Source organism: Carettochelys insculpta, chromosome 6, assembly GCF_033958435.1.
Source record: "Carettochelys insculpta isolate YL-2023 chromosome 6, ASM3395843v1, whole genome shotgun sequence".
NCBI lineage: Eukaryota > Metazoa > Chordata > Testudines > Carettochelyidae > Carettochelys > Carettochelys insculpta.
Genome location: NC_134142.1, coordinates 70,348,645 through 70,367,167, shown reverse-complemented (window position 1 = coordinate 70,367,167; position 18,523 = coordinate 70,348,645). Strand labels below are relative to the sequence as shown.

The 18,523-nt window shown below is 42.1% G+C and overlaps 1 protein-coding gene across 19 annotated transcripts in view; it reads left to right on the top strand.

Moving 5' to 3' along the window:
* The window catches only part of GPHN (gephyrin), a 535,600-nt gene that overhangs the window by 431,349 nt on the left and 85,728 nt on the right, over positions 1-18,523 (top strand). For all 19 annotated transcript variants that reach the window (XM_074998888.1, XM_074998882.1, XM_074998890.1 and 16 more), the window contains 2 exons: positions 780-917; positions 11,447-11,539. In XM_074998888.1, coding sequence (XP_074854989.1) covers positions 780-917; positions 11,447-11,539 — 231 coding nt within the window. The remainder of the gene's footprint in view (positions 1-779; positions 918-11,446; positions 11,540-18,523) is intronic.

Genomic DNA, 18,523 nt, shown 5'->3' with positions numbered 1-18,523 from the left:
TGTGTACACATGAATAATTTCTAGGAATTGCTCATGGATTTGGATACTCTTCAGCCTATCTACCTCTTCCTGTAGCTCTCCCGCCACATTTCCAGGGAGATTCCACCACATTTCACATTAGATGGTCCCCCCCAACCTGGATTTCAGTAAGTGGGAATTGCAAGTCACAGTCCCTGCAAAACCACACCAGGGTCTGCATAGAGGCATCCGTGATCAAGAGGTCTGTCTGACTACAGCCACTGGTGGAGGAGACAGGAGCAGTGCTGGCAGATGTGCTGCGGGTCTTCCTAACCTAACTCTCTCTTAAGCTCCCCATCTTCAGCCCACTGTCCACTTTGCTCCCCTGGTCACTCTGCCTCTGGCTCTTAAAGCCACCTAGGTCAGGCCTACCCCATCATTATCCCCACAAGGGAAGGGTGATCCTGAGGCTGATTAAAGGCAATCCAGGGAACAAAGGATCAAATGCTCCCAGACATACAATCCCAACGGCCACATTACCTGAAATCAGAATCAAAATTCAAATAGTCCGACAAACTCACTCACACAAAAAACTAGTACTCTCACCTGGCAGCCTGTTCAGTGGTGGAATCTCTTGCTCTCCCTCTTAAACTCCCGTGTCTGTAGCCCCCTGTGTCCACATCAAACAAACAAAACTTGTACTGTAAAGCACTATGTGATTCTTCTGGATGAAAGCTGTTGAATATATGTAAGCCTTCCCATCAGCCTTCCAAGCCACTGCCATGGAATATATTCTAAACTGGATGCTCTCTTCTCTGCAGGTCACAGTGCCGTTGATATTACCAAGGTGGCTAGAAGACATCGCATGTCTCCATTCCCATTGACATCTATGGACAAAGCCTTCATCACAGTTTTGGAGATGACCCCAGTGCTTGGAACAGAAATCATCAATTACCGAGGTGCTTTATATTTAGTTGGACTCGTTTAAAAAAAATTAGGGCTAGGGAATATTACTTGCTTTATTATAAACAATTTAAATATATGGATCATCTAATAATTATTGGGAAGTGTTTGGGACTGGGACAACTCTTTATATCCTCCTCCAGTGGAGTTAGTTTCAGAAAGTGACTATAGAAAGTGTAAGCATTTCTTTGCTAAATCAGAAAGGAATGCACTGGTCTCAGTGCATCTTTCTGAAGGAACTCTGATCTTCCTGTGATTGGAACCCATTGATAACAAAGAGCTGTAATTTCAGAACACCTGTTTAATTTGTTTGTTTCTTGGAGTGAAAAGAGTAATGTAAGAGAGACTTCTTGGAATCCAACCTGTTTGCTTTGCCGGGACGCTTGTGATGGCATCTGCTTCAAAGTGGTTGTAGGATCTTGTATCCAAAGTGAGGCCTTACATCTTTGTCCAACAAAGGATGTAATTCAAGAAGACCTAATGGTTCAGTATATTGATTCAGACTCACAGTCTGTTCATCCACACAAAGCAGTCCTTTCACAGAACAGACATCAAGGCAATGGAATATGAAGTAAGAGGCATCAGAGCAGAGCTGCGACACAGATCTAAAGTTCTGTTTGCAAGCATTCATACTGTGATATCTCCATGCTTAGGCATTTTTAGTGTTCTGTGTGAGACAGATACTGTTGGTCTACTACCATTCTTCAGTGCTTGATGTTTGGAAACAACAAGCAATGTTCTGAACAATAGACTATATTATCAAGTTTGGCTTCTTAAAGCTTTGTAGCCAAAACAATGAAAGTCTGAGAAGTTCCTTTATTTGGAACTTCATAAAGCAAGACCCTCAGACACATCAAGAAAGCATTCATGACTCAAACCCTGTTTTTCTGGTGCATACACATTCACCCAATGTTACAAAGCCATCTATGCTTTTCTGCACAAAAGCGAGTTGCTTTGATACATGCCACCTCAATTGAAAATTCAGTAATTGTTTTGTTCCCCTATGGGAACAATTGCACTTACCCAAATAAACCTATTGCTATTTGGAAGAATTTGAACTGAGGAGTGTCAGCCTATTGGTTTTTCATGGTCAGATTAATGTGCCATATCTCAGTTCCCAGAATGTGGTAATGTTCTTTTTGAGGGTATAAAAGACTAGCCAAGGGACATGGAACAGTAACTTTGCAAGTTTTCCCCAAGCTGCTCTGCTAACAGAATGGGCTGGAGGAGACTTTGATTGGTTTTATTTTCTAGAAGGGTCAATCAGTGTAGAAATGTTTGAGAAATGCTGATGTAGAGGATATCATATTACAAAACAGCTTCAATGGACTGAGATGCTTCAATTTTATCATCGTGATGCAGAGCTACCCCTTATATCAGAACAGTGAACCAATACATTAAGGATTAATAAAGCATTAACTAGGGCACGTTTATGGAGACTCCTCTGAAAATGTTTCCAGACTAGACAAATATGCACACATTGAAAGATGTAGTTTGTCCAAAACTGTAAGTTGATCATTGAAAGACAGTCTTAAACTGAGTTGTATCAACACAAGTCTTCAATTGGTCTCAAATACACAGCATTCATAACAAAACTATCATTGATACCAAAAATACAAGGCTTCTGTCAGGTTGAACACACAATTCCATATTCTCATCAACCAAACAAATCAGGAATGGAGTCATAGATCAGTGAGGTCTTTTATCCGTAAGGTCTCACTGTGCATAGCTGATTTCTCTTAAGGTACACCTTTGTATTGCAAAATGTCATGCTAGCCTACTCTGAGCTGGCAATACCGTGATCTATTTATGTTTTATTCAACCTGTCATTCAAAACAAATACTATCTCATCATAATTCATTGATCCTAAGCTTTCCAACATATTTTCATGTGACAATAAATAATTAATGTTTTATATCATTGGACCCTTAACCAAATATATCCAAAGACTTCAGTAATCACAACTGACTTGTTTTGAAAAACTACACAGTTTCCTTTTGTAAGGTATTATAATGGTTGTCTACTTACAATGAAGGAGGACAGCTGTGTGTAGAAACTTGCCCTTTTTCCTTCAAAGGTTCCAGCATGGTAAAGTATTGGAATGGATTGGTTTGGTTTTGTTGTCATAGTCACCTACCAGGTAGTCACTACTGCTGGAATTCTTCCTGGACTTTCTCCATAGGTGGAAACTTTATACCCTGTTTACTTATCTATATATCAGTGAGCTCATTCAAATTCTTACGAGACTGCATACCCACAAAACAGTTTTCCTCCTATAATTTGTTTGATGTTTGAATTGAACAGGACTCAGTTGTCCATCTTTTATCATGAAGACTTCACACATGCAGGTTTTTCATTACTGCACACTCCCAAGTGCCTACTGGCACCTTGGAGGATACCTTGACTGTTTCTGAGTGTTGAGTACAGATTCAGACCTTTCCTCCAAGGTTGTAAGGCCTGTACAGTGTGATCTGAGATCCTCTAATCAGCTTCAGTACTTCCTGCTTCACCTCTCCTAGGGTCAGAAAACGGCAACGAAAATAATTTGGAGCTTGAAAAGGGCCCCTGTGAAGAGAGATTAAAAGAGACTAGGACTTTTCAGCTTAGAAAAAAGGAGGTTTAAGGGGAGTTATGAGAGGTATACAAAATTATGAATGGTGTGGAGAAAGTAAACAAGTGAAATTATTTACTTGTTCCCATAAAGTAAGAACAAGGCAACACCAAATAAAATTAATAGGCAACACGTTTTAAACAAATAAAAGGAAATTCTTCACACAGCGCAGTCAAAATGTGGAACTGCGTGCCAGAGGAGGCTGTGAAGGCTAGGACTGTAACAGGGTTTTAAAAAGCTAGATATAGTCATGGAGGTTAGGTACATTAATGTGTATTAGCCAGGATGGGCAAGGAATGGTGTCCTTGACGTGTGTTTGTCAGCAGCTGGAGATGCATGGCAGGAGAGGGTTTCACTCCCTGTTTGGTTCACTCCCTTTGAGACACCTGGTATTGGCCACTGTCGGCAGACAGGATACTGGGATGGATGTACCTTTGGTCTGACCCAGCATGGCCGTTCTTATGTTCCTGATTTTTCTGTTAAAAATTAAGTGATGTGGTGAATAGTGTATTTTTCAGGTTCATGTTATGGAGCTGCTACTTACACCACTTTTTTACTGGTACAATACAGAATGGAAATTCTATTACTTTCCTGGTACCTTGGTAATGTGCATTCATTATAGCATCCCAGGCACACATTTTGGCACCTATAAGCTCTTTTGAATTATTGCCTTATAATGAGCTGGACCCCTTTCAGGAGCAGGCCTAGCCATTTTGCTGACCAAGGCAGGAGGGAAAAAAGGCCAGACAATTGGCAAAGAGTAGAGGAAAAAAACCCAAAGCCTTCCTACATAATCGGATTTTTTAACCAAAATCTTCCTCAAAACCTCTGAAAGTGATCATGCCAGTATCCCTAATGGATATAGTAGATCAGTGTTCTTGTTATTGGCTCAGTAACTCCTGAGTTTTCTTTCAGGCCCTTCATTCAAAACTGATAGTTGTCACTGTACAGTACCCTATTCTCTTTGTGAATCTGCTGCTATTGCAAATTGACTATATATTTTCATTCATATATTAAGACAATTAATAGAGTTTTCAACTTGACTTAGGACCAGATTTTTGGAGGTTTTAAGTCCCTAACTGCAATGGGATTTCAATGGTTTCAGTGCGAGTTAGGTACCTTAGCTCCTTTTAAAAGCCTGACACTTAGGCACTGTAGGTGTCTGTTTCCAATTGACTTTCAAAGAGACATGTTCCTAAATGCCTAAATCATTTTTTGAAAATGGGCCCTAGGTTCCTAAATCATTAGGTACTTCAAAAACTTTTATCCAATATTTCATTGATCTTGGGGAATGTTTTGATGTCTTCAGTCATCTAGGATCATCAGGGTTGGGTCTCGATTGGACACAATGTGTTTCAGTAATCATGCATTAATTGCCTTTTCCTTCTGTAGAGAGAGACAGGTTTTATATTCCTTATATGTAATTAGAGGCTTAAAGGAAGTTCTTGAATTTTGAAGTGAATTGTGTGGAATGTTCTGAACTGGCTGACATACATACACCTAGGAGAGCCTATTCACTAGCATACAGTTGCCTTTGAAAGCAAAAATCTTAAAAGTGGGTGAATGTTCTACAAGAGTCAGGCCTGAAGCACAGGATTTGGAAGTGAGAATTCTGCAAGAGAATATCTTCAGAGACAGAGAATCACAAATTTTCCCTTTCAGTGGATTGTGAAGATACACAGAAATGGAATAATTTGATTCCCTTCTGCAGGGTATCTCATTGAGTGGTGGTGACAGCTGCCTTGGGGTAAGATGTGGGAGCCATTTACATGTCCCAGACAGGTGGTGCTGAGGCAGTCAACCCTCAGAATTGCCCTGACCACAGCAACACCCCCCTCCCGCCCCACCAGCCCTGGATTGGTGCTCCCAGTGGCAATTCAAAGGGGCTGGGAGCTCCAGATCCTGGGCCAATTGCCACCTTTGCCTCCTTCTGCCCTCTCCACCATCGGTGGGCCTGACCCCATCCCTGAAAAATCCAGATAGACAACACTTGTGCAATATGGAACCTCTTGAGAAGAGGTGCTGATTTTCCTCTGCATTGTAGTCATTTACAACTGTGAAAATCAAGCACAACATGCAAATAACATGCTAGCAAGTGAGAATAGAACACTCATCCCTCACTATATGAACACAATTGGTTCCCAAATTTCTGCTCATAGACGAAAACTCATGAGTGATACTAAATTCCCATTAAAATACATGTAAAAGTCTCTGATTTGTTCCAAGAGCTTGTAACTTGACATAAACCAGTTGAGTTTAGGTACTTTTCTGATGTATGTAAACAGTTTGGCAGCAGAAATAGGATGTAGTGTATGTATGTGGAGCAGAGATTCCCAGCCTATGGGTTGGGATCCAAACATGGGTCACCATTAGATTTGTTAAGGGTCACCATCTGGGCAGTTCTGAGCTGCATGTGGCAGTTAAAGAAGCCATTTGCAGTTTCTTAACATTGCTGCCTCAGGCAGATATCTATCACTAGAGATAGCAATTACCTTATGCCTAGGTGCTGAAAGCTTAACACTAGAGTTAATTGGTTTTAATGACTGTTACCTGCTGGGAGCAAGAGGGCTGGAGGAGCCACCCAGCCTAGCAGTCCCAGTGAAGAGGCTGTGTGAGGAGGAGGAGAGTCTAAGGCTGGAGCCATTTACGGCTGCCATGAGGGGCGGGAATCTAAGGCTGGGGGTGGTTTAGGGATGTGGGAGGTCTAAGACTGGGAGAAGTTTGGGGCTGCAGCAGGGTCTAAGGCTGGGGGCAGTTTGGGGCTGCTGGGGAGTGTGGGTCTCCTCGCTCCCAGGCCAGGGACCCCACAGCTTGCTTATCTTAGCAGGGGAAGTTCACACATTTCGTGAACATAGGTGGGTATACATGTCCCTCGTTTTAGTGAGTACTCGTAAATAAAGAGCTCTTTAAACGAGGGATGGGTATAGTGATTTACCCCAGCTTCACACTGGTGTGACTACAAAAAGTACTGAACAAAGTTGAAGTAAACTTTACATCTTGAACTTGGCACATAAGATGAGTGAAGTTTTCATAGGACCATTCTAGTTTTGTCCAAGGTTACTAATCTTCTCTTGCACACAAAAAAAATTCTAATTTTTTAAATCTAATGTTGTAAGCACAGTTTTGGAATAAGCACAACTTTTGAGTTGAAGGAGAAGGGGACTACTGATGAGACCATGTGTTTCCTGTTTTTCCTTCATTCTACAGATCTTCTGGGTTATATCTTGTTTGTCACAATTTCATTGTTAACTCAAGTTCTGCATTGTGACAGACTTGCTTTTTCAGATTGCAAAAATCTGCCTTGTTCTGTCACTGCTATCATTTTATTGATAATTTGTAAAATAGTTCTTGCAATTCCAGTTGAGTTGTCTTGGAGACTGCAGCAATGTATTTCCCATGGAAGATTATAGAAATCTGGTCTAAATGTTCTCTTGTAAAAAGAGTGCAAATGGCCAGAATCCACATGTGGTGTGTGCCCTGTAATGTACAGCAATAATATCACTGTGTATTTATTTTTATGTAACAACATTAGTGTAGAGGGAGATCATAAAGAAAAAATGAAACAATCCTATCACCTCTACTGCTATCATGGGGATGGAAAAATATGAAAACGAACATAACTCATCTTTAAAATTAGTTTGAACTGAAATTACTTAAATGCCTTAGCCATAACTGTATAGTTAGTCCATAGTATCACTAATGGCTAGACTTAGGTTGTTTTGGAAGCTTTTACTGTGTATTTCTGTACTTTAACATGTTTAGATTTCTTTTAAATGTTAAGTCTAACTCTTCATTTCCTGGGTTTCTAATGTATGATTTTGGATAAACAGAACATTCCCGTTATTACTGTCCACTCCTAAGTAACTGGTGCATATTCTTTTATTCTATTTTAGTATCGTTTTTGTCTTAGTACGTATCAGTGATTTTTACCTAACATATTCAAAACCAGCAACCATAGGTTGGTTAGAGTTGCAAAGTGCAATTTACAAGAAGATGTGCTATTGAACACATGCATTTAAAAATGTAGAGCACAAGCTAAGTTTACATAAACCACTCTGTCACCAACATTCTCTGTCACACACACAGAAGATTGGTACCTAAGCAATTTTAGCTTTGTGGTAGTAGGTATCCTTTGATCCCGCAGGATCATGGGTTTGCGCCCCAGTTGGACTGATTCGAGCAGCGTCTTCTGTGGCTGTGCAATCCAATCCAGGAGTGGCAGTCCTTTCCACACTGTGAGCAGCAGTAGGCAGATGTCGCTCTGGTATCACAGGCACGGATCTTCCTGAGGGCTCTCCTGTCTTCCGCTTCCTTCACCAAGGTAGTTTCATACACAACAAGAGCTTCCTTCACTCCCTGTTTCCAGGCATGCCTGTCTGAGGCGAGCGAATGCCAGGTGTTCACGTTGATAGAGAGAGCACTGAGGTCACACTTGCACATGTCCTTGTAGCGCAATTTAGGTCACCCTTTTGGCCTCTTTCCAGATGCCAGTTCGCCGAAGAGGAGGTCCTTCGGTATTTGGCCATCCGTCATGCGTGAGACATGGCCCAGCCAGCACATACGCTTCTGTTTCAGAAGGGTGAACATGGAGGCAGTGCCTGCCCTCTCAAGCACTGAGCTATTGGGGACCTTGTCCTGCCATGAGATACCAAGTATGCGCCTAAGGCAGCGCATGTGGAATGTGTTGAGCTGCTGCTCTCATTTTGAGCGCAAAGTCCATGTTTCACTGCCGTACAGCAGTGTGCTCAAAACACAGGCTGTGTAGACCTGCACCTTGGTGTGTACAGTGAGCTTATCGTTAACCCATACTCTCTGCGTCAGCCTGGAGAACGTTGTGGCGGCTTTTCCAATGCGCTTGTTGATCTCGCTATCAAGTGACAAGTTGTCTGAGATCGTCGAGCCTAGGTACACGAACTCATGGACGACTTCCAGTTCATAGTCTAACACGTTGATAGATGGCTCTTTACCCACGTTTTGGTCCATCACCTGGGTCTTCTTTAAGCTGATTGTGAGGCCAAATTCCATACATGCATCCGCAAAGCGAGTTTAGCTTTGTACTTGTAACAAAATGCAGTTAGCAGTTCAAGAGTACCTGAAAAATGAGTCTGTCCCTCCATACAGCTAAACTTCCTTATAATGCCAATGACCATACAGAAACCCAACAACCATATTTTCTTACTGGACAAAACAACTCCGTAAACAGGCTGAACCTCTCTAGTCCAGCACCCTTGGGACCAGACCAGGGCTGAACAAGAGAATTTGCCGGACCACAGGAGGTCAATATTGTCTAGAGGCATTACCAACACTTCACTTCTTTACTGGGCTCTTAGAAGATGTTTAAGGGTAAATTACAGCTAAATAACAGCACGGAACACTGAGAGCCAGAACTAGTGGCTGTAAACAAATTTTATGGGACCACAGGAGACTTGGCCAGACACATGATAAGCAGTTGTCTGGCTAATTAAAATCATGCTGGATTATGGATGTTGCCAGACTAGAGAGGTTCAACCTGTATGTCTAATAGAAGACATAAAAATAAATTCACGAGTTGGTCATGTTTGTCTTCAGGGCTCAATCCTGCACTTTTCTCCAGTGCAGAATTCTCTTAACCCCTTCTCCACCCCTTCCACACATACTATTTTTTAAAAAATAGGTTAAATATTTTTCTTTTACCAAAACAAATCAGATTCCACCAATTTTAAATTGGACTGCCAGCCAAAAGAACTGCTTCAAGAAATAGTCGATCTCGGCCTGTCAATTGTATTTCCTTATAGCACAATTGCATTATGTATTTTTGCCAGTCTCCCTGCATCTGTGGCTTCAGGTGAATGCACTTTCAACATGTTAAAACAAGTAAAGAACTATCGTCATTTTACAATGTGAAAAGTATTTGAAGAGGCTCACAATGCTTAACATTAACAGGGATGTTGCAGGTAAATTAGATTTTTCTTCAGTTGTTAATGAGTTTGCACACAACAAAGCCAGAAAAACATTCCTAAAATAAAATGTTTTGCTTGCAGTGGAAACTCACAATTAAAGTTAGATTTTTAATATATATGCTCTTGGGAGATGACTTAATTGTTAATATATAAATGTCTCAAGTGTTCATTTTCAGATATTCTTTTGGTTTTAGTCTGACCCTGTGGATGAGAAGGTACATATGTCAGAGTTCTGGGGCTCGGCTGGGGCCTCTAAACTCAAAGTAGCCCCTGTCATTCTCTGAGAGGGCCTGGTGGCTGTACAGACAGTGAAGAAAAAAGCGATAATTGCATTGTGGAAACTTACAATGCCAAATTGCTAAGTCGATTGGAATTCATTTTCAGGCTGGAAAATCTAGCATGTGATTATTGTGATGTGAATGTGTGGAGCCATCAATTGTCTCCTGTTGCACAAGACTGTGACTTCCAGCAATTTGCAGGAGTTGCAACAGTTGGAGTTGAAGTAATGAGTTTCCTGAATTGAAGTGGTGTGGTAGATGACACCAAACTCTATTTTGGTCACATTGCCACAGTGTGCATCAACAAAAAGAACTCATTTCCTTTGCTATGGAAGTGCTATTCAAGCACTATAGATGCCTCAGTGTTGACTGGCCAGGAAAGATGCACAACACTTCTATCTTTAAGAATACAAGACTGATCTGAAAGCTACCGGCAGGTACATTCCCAACCAGCAGATTATCACTAGCAGCGTCCAGATACTAGTAGTGATGCTGGGTGATCAAGGCTACCCCTTGATTATCTGGCTTATAAATGTACGTCAGCCACCTCAACAACACTAAGGAAAGATTCAGCTACAAACTCAGCAGGTGTAGAATGATAGCTGAATTCACGTTCCGTAAACTGAAGGGATGTTAGAGTTGTTTACTTACAAAATTGGGTATCAGTGAAAGAAACACTCTAATGGTTAAAACTGCCTACTTATTTCCTGCATAATATCTGTCAAGCAAAGGGGGAAAGTTGCTGTGGAGGTGGAATGGCTATCTTCTGAGTCTTCAGCCACGAGAGTTATTAAAAGCGCTGAGGGCTATTTTCTATGGTTCAAGGATGATTTTAAAAATGACTTTAACAGTGAGCCACAGTTACACAGTATGGTGTCCTGCACTCTACTAGGCCCTGCTGATTTGGAGCCTGCTAGGAATTGTGTGGTGTTTGCTGTACGTCTGTGAATAACTATCAATGCATCTATCAATTTTGTGGTGCTTGCTTTACATTTATTATTGTTATGCTGCATCAGGACCACGCCAAGGGCAGTAATGGCCAAGGGACAGAGCAGCTAGGTATGCTCACCAAGCTGGCCAATCAGGAAGAGGCATTTAAAAATGTGGGGGATATTCTGGTCTCCATGACCTCTGGACAGAGCAGTCCATGTTGGGCTGCTGCTGCTGGAGGACTGTTTAGATTAGACATAAGTAACATCGTATCTGCATTCATGCTGCTTCAACTTCATTACATCAGTATGGCTCACTGCCACTCAGGAAGATTGTTGTAACTGTATCACTGTAACAGGGAACTTACATCAGCAGGAGATAAATTTAAGGGTAGACACACACACAACTTGGTCAAGGAAAGGCTTATGTCAGCCTTACTTGGTGGTATAGACTGGGCCTTAGCCTGTATATCAACTGACTACTCTGGTTCTAGACACTTTAAATCTAAATCCGTACTAACATGCTTGTCCTAACCAGAAATCCAAGTTGACTAAACCATATCTTTCATCTCTGTTTTCAGGCTGCATCTCTCAGTGTAGTTCCCTATTGGTTTAGACATAAATCAAAAGCTTGACAGACCAGATTATGAGATATGTCACATACACATGAATCTCATCCATAAGAGCACACTGCTGTCACCTTCTATTCCCTGTGAGTACATTCACTGACATGGAACACGGTCTTTTTTCCTCTTTCTCCCCTTTTAGATGGAATGGGCCGAGTCCTTGCTCAAGATGTTTATGCAAAAGACAACCTACCCCCCTTCCCAGCATCGGTAAAAGATGGATATGCTGTCAGAGGTAAATGCTTTTACTCTAGGCATGTAGTTGTCCTTTGAAAGCTAAGCATTAACCCAGATTATTAGTACAAGCTTCATCACAGGCAGAAGCACTTCCTTCTGAGATATAACGATTGTTATTCATTTTATTTGAAGATGTCTAGATCGTTACTGAAATCCTGGTTGTGTTAAACTCAGTCAATTTATAGGAAGACTGCAATGATTAGTTCTAAATTTTTAAGCAGGAGGAGCAGGGAGTGAGGGAGTGAAAATGCTTACGTACAGCACCATGTTTAGTAAAACCTCACAGAGTTTTACTGTCTGTAACCGTACATGAGTCTGGTACCCACTTCAGAGAAAGTTACCATTCTACTGCCACTTTCCAGCAGGATGTCTGCCCTAATAATATAGGTTGAGAACCAGGAAATGCTTTTCTTGTATGAAATAGACATGAGAATTTTGAAGATTTTGAGGTTAGGTTTCCCTGATTTTAGAGTCTTTGTCATTAAGGGTGTTTCCTATGCATCAAATATTTTTCAGATTGTTACAATTCCATCTTACTGTTTATTAATTATTCTTTATTCTTACAGTTAGTAATTTTAACTTGGCTCACTCAGTGATTTAGGCAAGTTACTTCACTTCTGTGCCTCTGTTTTCCCATCTGTAAAACTGGGATAACGATATGTTGGTGCATGCTAAAACTTTTGAAGAGGAAATTGATACATTTACAAATGGTCTGTGATAAGGTTAGGTCTCCCAATCTAAAAGTGAACCCAAAGATATTTGAGTTGTTTCAAAAAGAGGTTATTTACCTTGGGCGATCAATCAGGAATTTCCACTGATGAAGAGAAAACTGAGGCTCTGCAGAAATGGCCAACTTCCTAGATACTCTCAGATGCGCAGTTTTGTAGGGCTTTGCTCCTATTAGAGAAGGTTTATTTATGAATTTGGCAATACACAAAACAGTTGCATAGTTTTGGTGAGGAAGGGAAACCATTTCAGAGATCAGCAGAGTGTGATTTAGCATTTTTGGAGTTGAAAAAAGCCCTTGTATCTGTTTTTGCCTTAGTGTGTCCATATTTCAAAACTCCTATTATATTGGACACATCTGCTTCATATTATGGGGACAGTTTTGCACAAGAACACACAAGATTTAAGAGCGTAATAAAACAAATATCTAATTTCTTCTGAAATATATTATTTCACCATCCTAAAGAAATTCCTCGAAGAGGTCAAATCTGTAGGACATTTTCACCACTGCTGTTGTTGTTTGTAGTCAGTCTAGACCATGCATCCCTGCAATGGCTGTTTAGATTCAAGAATTCTGAGGGACCAGTTCCCAGGTGGTTGGGAAAACAGCAGTACTAAGATTTAATAGTTGCACACAGGCCTGAACAGAAGCACAGTTATGCTGGTGCCTTTTGGGAGGCTAAATGCCAACATGGTGATTGCGCTCTTTATGATCCAAGATAAACTACATTGCAGACTGTAGTCAAAGGCAAAAATTGACTGAGTTGATAGACAGTTCCTCACATGTTCCCTGGGCAATGTTTCAATAGAACAGTCTCATTTGGCCCTGCAGGCCTCCTCAAGACAACATAGTAGTCTTTGTCTTTGTCTACACTTACCTGGAACTTCAAAGGGGGCATGGTAATCAGGCTGATGGGAGATTACTAATGAAGTGCTGTGATGAATATGCAGCGCTTCATTAGACTAATTCTCCCCTGCAGAAACTTCAAAGTGTCAAAGTGCTACTTTGAAGTGCCCGTGCTACTTCGAAGTGCCTTTACTCCCCAAAATTCTGCATGCTACATGGTATGCTGACAGTTCAAAGTTTTACACTTTGAAGTTGCTGTGGGGGAGAATTAGCCTTTGAAGTGCTGCATATTGATTGCAGCACTTCATTAGTAATCTCCCTCAGCCTGAGTAACATGCCCCCTTTGAAGTTTGGGGCAAGTGTAGACATAGCCTTGATGTATTCAATGGCAGCCATCTATCTCAAAAGGCAATGGTGTGCGCATCAAAGCACTTGTTACTGTGTTCTGCTGCAGCATTATGGGTGGCTAAAAAGTCCAATTTTCAAACAACATCTCTGGCCAGATTTAGTACAGTGTAAGGCACAGGGCAGCAGGATGAAGCCAATGTGTTAGCAGCACTTGAGGCCTGCTGCCCTTTCCTCGTTGTTTTGTGTATTTTCCCCTCTCTCAACCACCTTTCTTCTGCCTCTTTGACTCTGGTGCTGAGTAGCCCTTCAGTGTAGCATATTGTCAGCTTCATCTTTCCAGCTTGTAGTGTCAAATTGAATGTTTTGAAGTCTCTCCAGCAAAGAACCTTGAAACTGAGTAAAGGTTGGCCTAGTGACTTTGGAGTATTTCATATAGGAAATACTTTGGAATGCATCCATCTGGTGATCAAACCACTAGAGACAATTGGGTTTTAGAACAGTGATTAGTCTTGGCAGTTACATATACTCAATTGCTTTGGTGTCAGGAAGTTAGATTTCCCACTTGATATTTAGAATAAGGCAATGATAGCAGATGTGGAAGGCGTTAAGCCTTTTCTCATTCCTGCTGTAGATGGTCCAACTCTCACCACCATACAGCAGCGCACTCATAATGAAAATCTGGTAAACCCATATATTGGTGATCAGTCTGAGTTTCCTGTTACCCCAGATGCCCTTGGTTGGTTAACCTATTGTGCTTACATATTTGTCCAATGTCTTGTTTGCCTACTGGAAAGGTGGGGGGTGCCGTAGAACATGAAAGTTGTAAATGTCATAACATTGCACAAACACAAAGGAGATAGAGTTTTTGCAACAACAACAGAGGAATTTCCCTCTGTAGCTAAATAAAGGAATAATTCTATTGAGAAAATAAACTCAGTGATCTGCCACCAAACCTGCCGTCTTCCCTAGGGCTCTTGCAGTCAGCAGTATCTTCAGAAGTTCTGGGCTAGCCCATTGATCACAAAGGAACACACAGGACATCTCTTCTCCCTGGTCAACAACCCACTGAGCTGTCCTCTTCCCTTTTTAACTGCCTTTTCATTGCCTGACAACAAATACAAGTGTGTTGGGGAAAGGTGGGGGTGTTGAGTGGTCTCACATCAGCTCATTAGCCTTTGCTGGCTTAGTTTGACATTCATATGTGATGGATAAGATCTGGAAAAGCAAAATGATTAGTTTAGGAATGAAGCTGAGCATCTTGAAAACATGTATTCAGCAGCGTGTTGTACAGATGTGAGACACGGGTGATGACAAAAGATTCAAAGAGAAGGATATTGGCATTCGAGAGGAATTGTTGTGGAAAGATCCTGAGAATAGGATGGATGGAGAAGGTCACCAACAAGGAATTATATAGGAAGATACAGCTGAAAGAGAACCCACTTCAAAGGGCTATACAACAGAAGTTATAGCTAGTTGGGTGTATCTACAGATTGAATGACAAATGAAAAATCAAGACCCTGGTATTCAGCTAATGGACAGTTTGAATAGGAGAGACAGACCCCAGAGAGAATGAGTAGATTATGTAGTAGATTGGTGTGGAGCTAGTCTACGAAAACTAAGCCACTTCACATTGGTGCTGAGCCCATGGTGGTTGATGATGATGATCGTGATGATGAACACACATTCTCCCTTCAAGCCAGTTCCTGGGGACTTGTTGTAGAACTCTCATGTTCCTTCGCATGAGAGCATAGTGATTTTTCAGGTGTTCCTTCCCTGTTCTTTGTTGAACCTGGAGTCATATGGCTCAAGGGATAGGTGCTGCTTCATCAATCCACATTTTGGATCTTTTAGCACATTCATCCATCTTAGGGGGCATGATCCATAAGCAGGATGACTTGGTTCCCAAGGAGATGATAATGAAATGCATTCAAGCCCTTTTTTCCAGTAACAGAAATGGCCAATGCCCAAGGAAATAATTTGTGGTTAATGTAGAGCACTGGATGTTCCTCCCACTGGACAAAAAGCAATATGTGGGGCTTTCCAGAGAAGGCAGCTAGAAAGTCTCACGTGCAGTCAGAGAAAAACTTGCAGTGTGAGCCTGTAAAAAATAAATTAATTAATTAATTAAATAAATAAAACAGAGATTTTTTAAAAGAGTGCTGTCTGGAGGAAAAAAAAGCTTTGACTTGTGAACAAAAAAACTCTGTCCTGCTGCTTGAGTCCTGTTTTGTCCAAGAAAACAGTAAAATCATGTTATTTTTAAATAAAAAGGATTGCATCAAGGTAATACCTGACTCTCCTTCATCAGTTTTTCCTCTAGCAGATACAAACCTACAAGATCCAGAATATCTGGCTAACCGCCAGGTTAAAAGACATACAGATACTATTACTGTTATTATTTTAAAATGCTTTTCATGTTCCATTTTAAAAAGACAGAGATATTTGAGGATGGGAGTGATAAAGTTGCATTGTTTTGCATGCATAAGAAGATGGGGAATAACATTTTGTGGATGCTGCACTCTGGAGACATGGAAATTTAGGAAGCTAGAGTGAAGAGAGTTGCAGTAGTGGAGGCAGCAGGTGATGCAGAAATATGTGAGGATTTCAGAAGAGAGAGATTCATGGGAGTGAAATTTAAAGGCATTGCTGCAAAGGTGATAAAATGGTTGCTTGATTTGCAGATCTGAGCCATGAGAGCAAATTTCAAGGTAAGGGAATATGACAGAGTTTCCCGTGAGACATTAGCAGTAATTTAAATTGGAGTTGTAATGCATGGAGCCTTTTTTTTTTCTCCCAGATAAGCTAAATTTTGGCTTTTAGGCATAGCCCTCTAGTTGGTATGGTAGAAAGCTATACAGTCCTGGGCTGAGGGATATTGATATGCATTCTGCTCTAGAGAGGCACAATAGGCCTTTGGTTAGCTCTTTGGTAACATGGGGCAGAGAGATTATTTCATCCAATATGGCAACTAATTTCCTCCTGCACAGGTGGCTAATTAACAGAACCATGACTCTTGCTATTCTCCAGCACTGTGACCACTTTCTAGGAAGTTTCTTCCAGAGAGAGGGAGAGCAATTCAATAGCTGCTCTTGCAGTCTGGAAACATGGAGGCTATAATTCTCAACAGCATTTACATGGATGATAACGCTCCTTAAAAATTGAATCTGCTTTCAGGTGCAGTACACGTTGCTCAAACGGACACTCTCATTCTGCTTGTGTGGCTGCAGGTTGCACCTCCCTAGTCTGGTACACTGGAGATGTGAGTGATCCTGGCCTACAGAATTTCCCTGGACCACGGGAGGTCAATGTGCCCTTCTGGACACAGTCCTGCTCCCGGGCTCTCCTTTTGACTGTGGGCCTTTTGGCAGCTCCCCGCCCAGCCACTTCCCAGCTGTTGAATGACCGCTGGCTTTCCAGCCCAGACATGGATTCCTGACCTGGGCCACCATTACAGCCCCATATCACTGCTCTCTGGCCATTGCTCCTCAGCTGCCGGCTTCCTGGCTCCCCAGCTGCAGGCCTCCGGTTTCTCAGCCAATGCTGGGCCACTGCCCTCATCTGTGGCTCTGCCACTCCCCGGCCCTGGCTACCAGCTGCTGACCAAACTCTCAGCTAACTCCCACTCTGGGATGCCAGATGTTGCTGGACGAGAGGATACTTGATTTTAGAGGTGCAGCCTGTAGTACCAGTCTGTTACAACTGATGAGCACATATGGGCCTCCCTATTGTAAAACTGTTTAAAAGTACACTAATTCATGAGACTACATGGTTGTCATATCCCATATGTTGTAGTTTAACTTTTAAAAAAATTATTTCAGAAAATGAAGCCATAAAATACGTATCTAATATTGAAAATTTACAGATGTATGTGGAATGATATAATCTGTTATACACTCATCCCTCATTAAATGAGTACTTTATTTATGAGTACTCGCTTAAAAGAGGGACACATATACCTAACTTTTATTCACTGGACAAGTGCACTCTCCCCACTAATACGAGACTTATCCCATCCCCACGGCTCCAACCCGCCGCAGCCTGATCCTCCTCTCCCGCCCACTCGCCCCGCAAGCACCAAACCGCCTAAATTTAAACTGCCCTGCTTGCCCCTGCACACCCAGGCTGCCAAAACTTAAACCCCCTGCCGGCCCCCTGTGCACCCAAACTGCCGAAACTTAAACCCCCTCCAGCCCCCACACACCCGAACTGCTGAAACTTAACCCCCTCACCAGGCCCCATGCACCCAAACTGCTGAAACTTAATCCCCCCGTCTATGCACACCCGAACCGCCAAAACTTAAGCCCCCCTCCATTGGCCTCCCACGTGCCCAAAGCAACAAAACTTAAACCCCCTCCCAGCCCCTGCACACCCGAACTGCTGAAACTTAAACCCCCCCATCAGCCCCCGCACATGCAGACCGCTGAAACTTAAACCCCCCACCAGCCCCATGCACCTGAACCACTGAAACTTAAACTCTCCCGTCGGCCCCCCCATGCACCCAAACTGCTGAAACTTAACCCCCCCATCACTTCCCCCCATGCATCTGAACCGCCGCAACTTAAACTCCCAGCTGGCCCCGTGCACCTAAACCACTGACCCTTAACCCGCCTCCTGGCCCCATGGACCCAACCCTCCACCATGTTTTAACCCTCCCTCCCACTCATGTCCCCAAACCGCCCCCAGCCTTTAACCCCCCACAACCCCAGGTTCACTTACCATTCAAAAGCAGTGCCACTTGCTGCCACTCCAAGCACTTGGAACCAATCAGAGACTTTTACACGTATTTTAGTAGAAATTTAGTGTCCCTCTTACGAGTTTTCGCCTACTAGCAAAAAGTTAGGAATCAATTGTGCTCGTATAGTGAGGGATGAGCATATATGAAAACACCTGTTCAGAGCTAATTATCTGAGTTCTAGGACTGTTCAGTGATGGGGAAAGTTTTGAATCAACTTTGCTGAGTTTGTTTCATCCTTTGCTATTTGAGAATTTTGACTAAAAAGCTGAGACTTTGTTGGCCTTTTTAAAACTGAAATTAATCCTTCCTTCAAAAAACTGGTAATT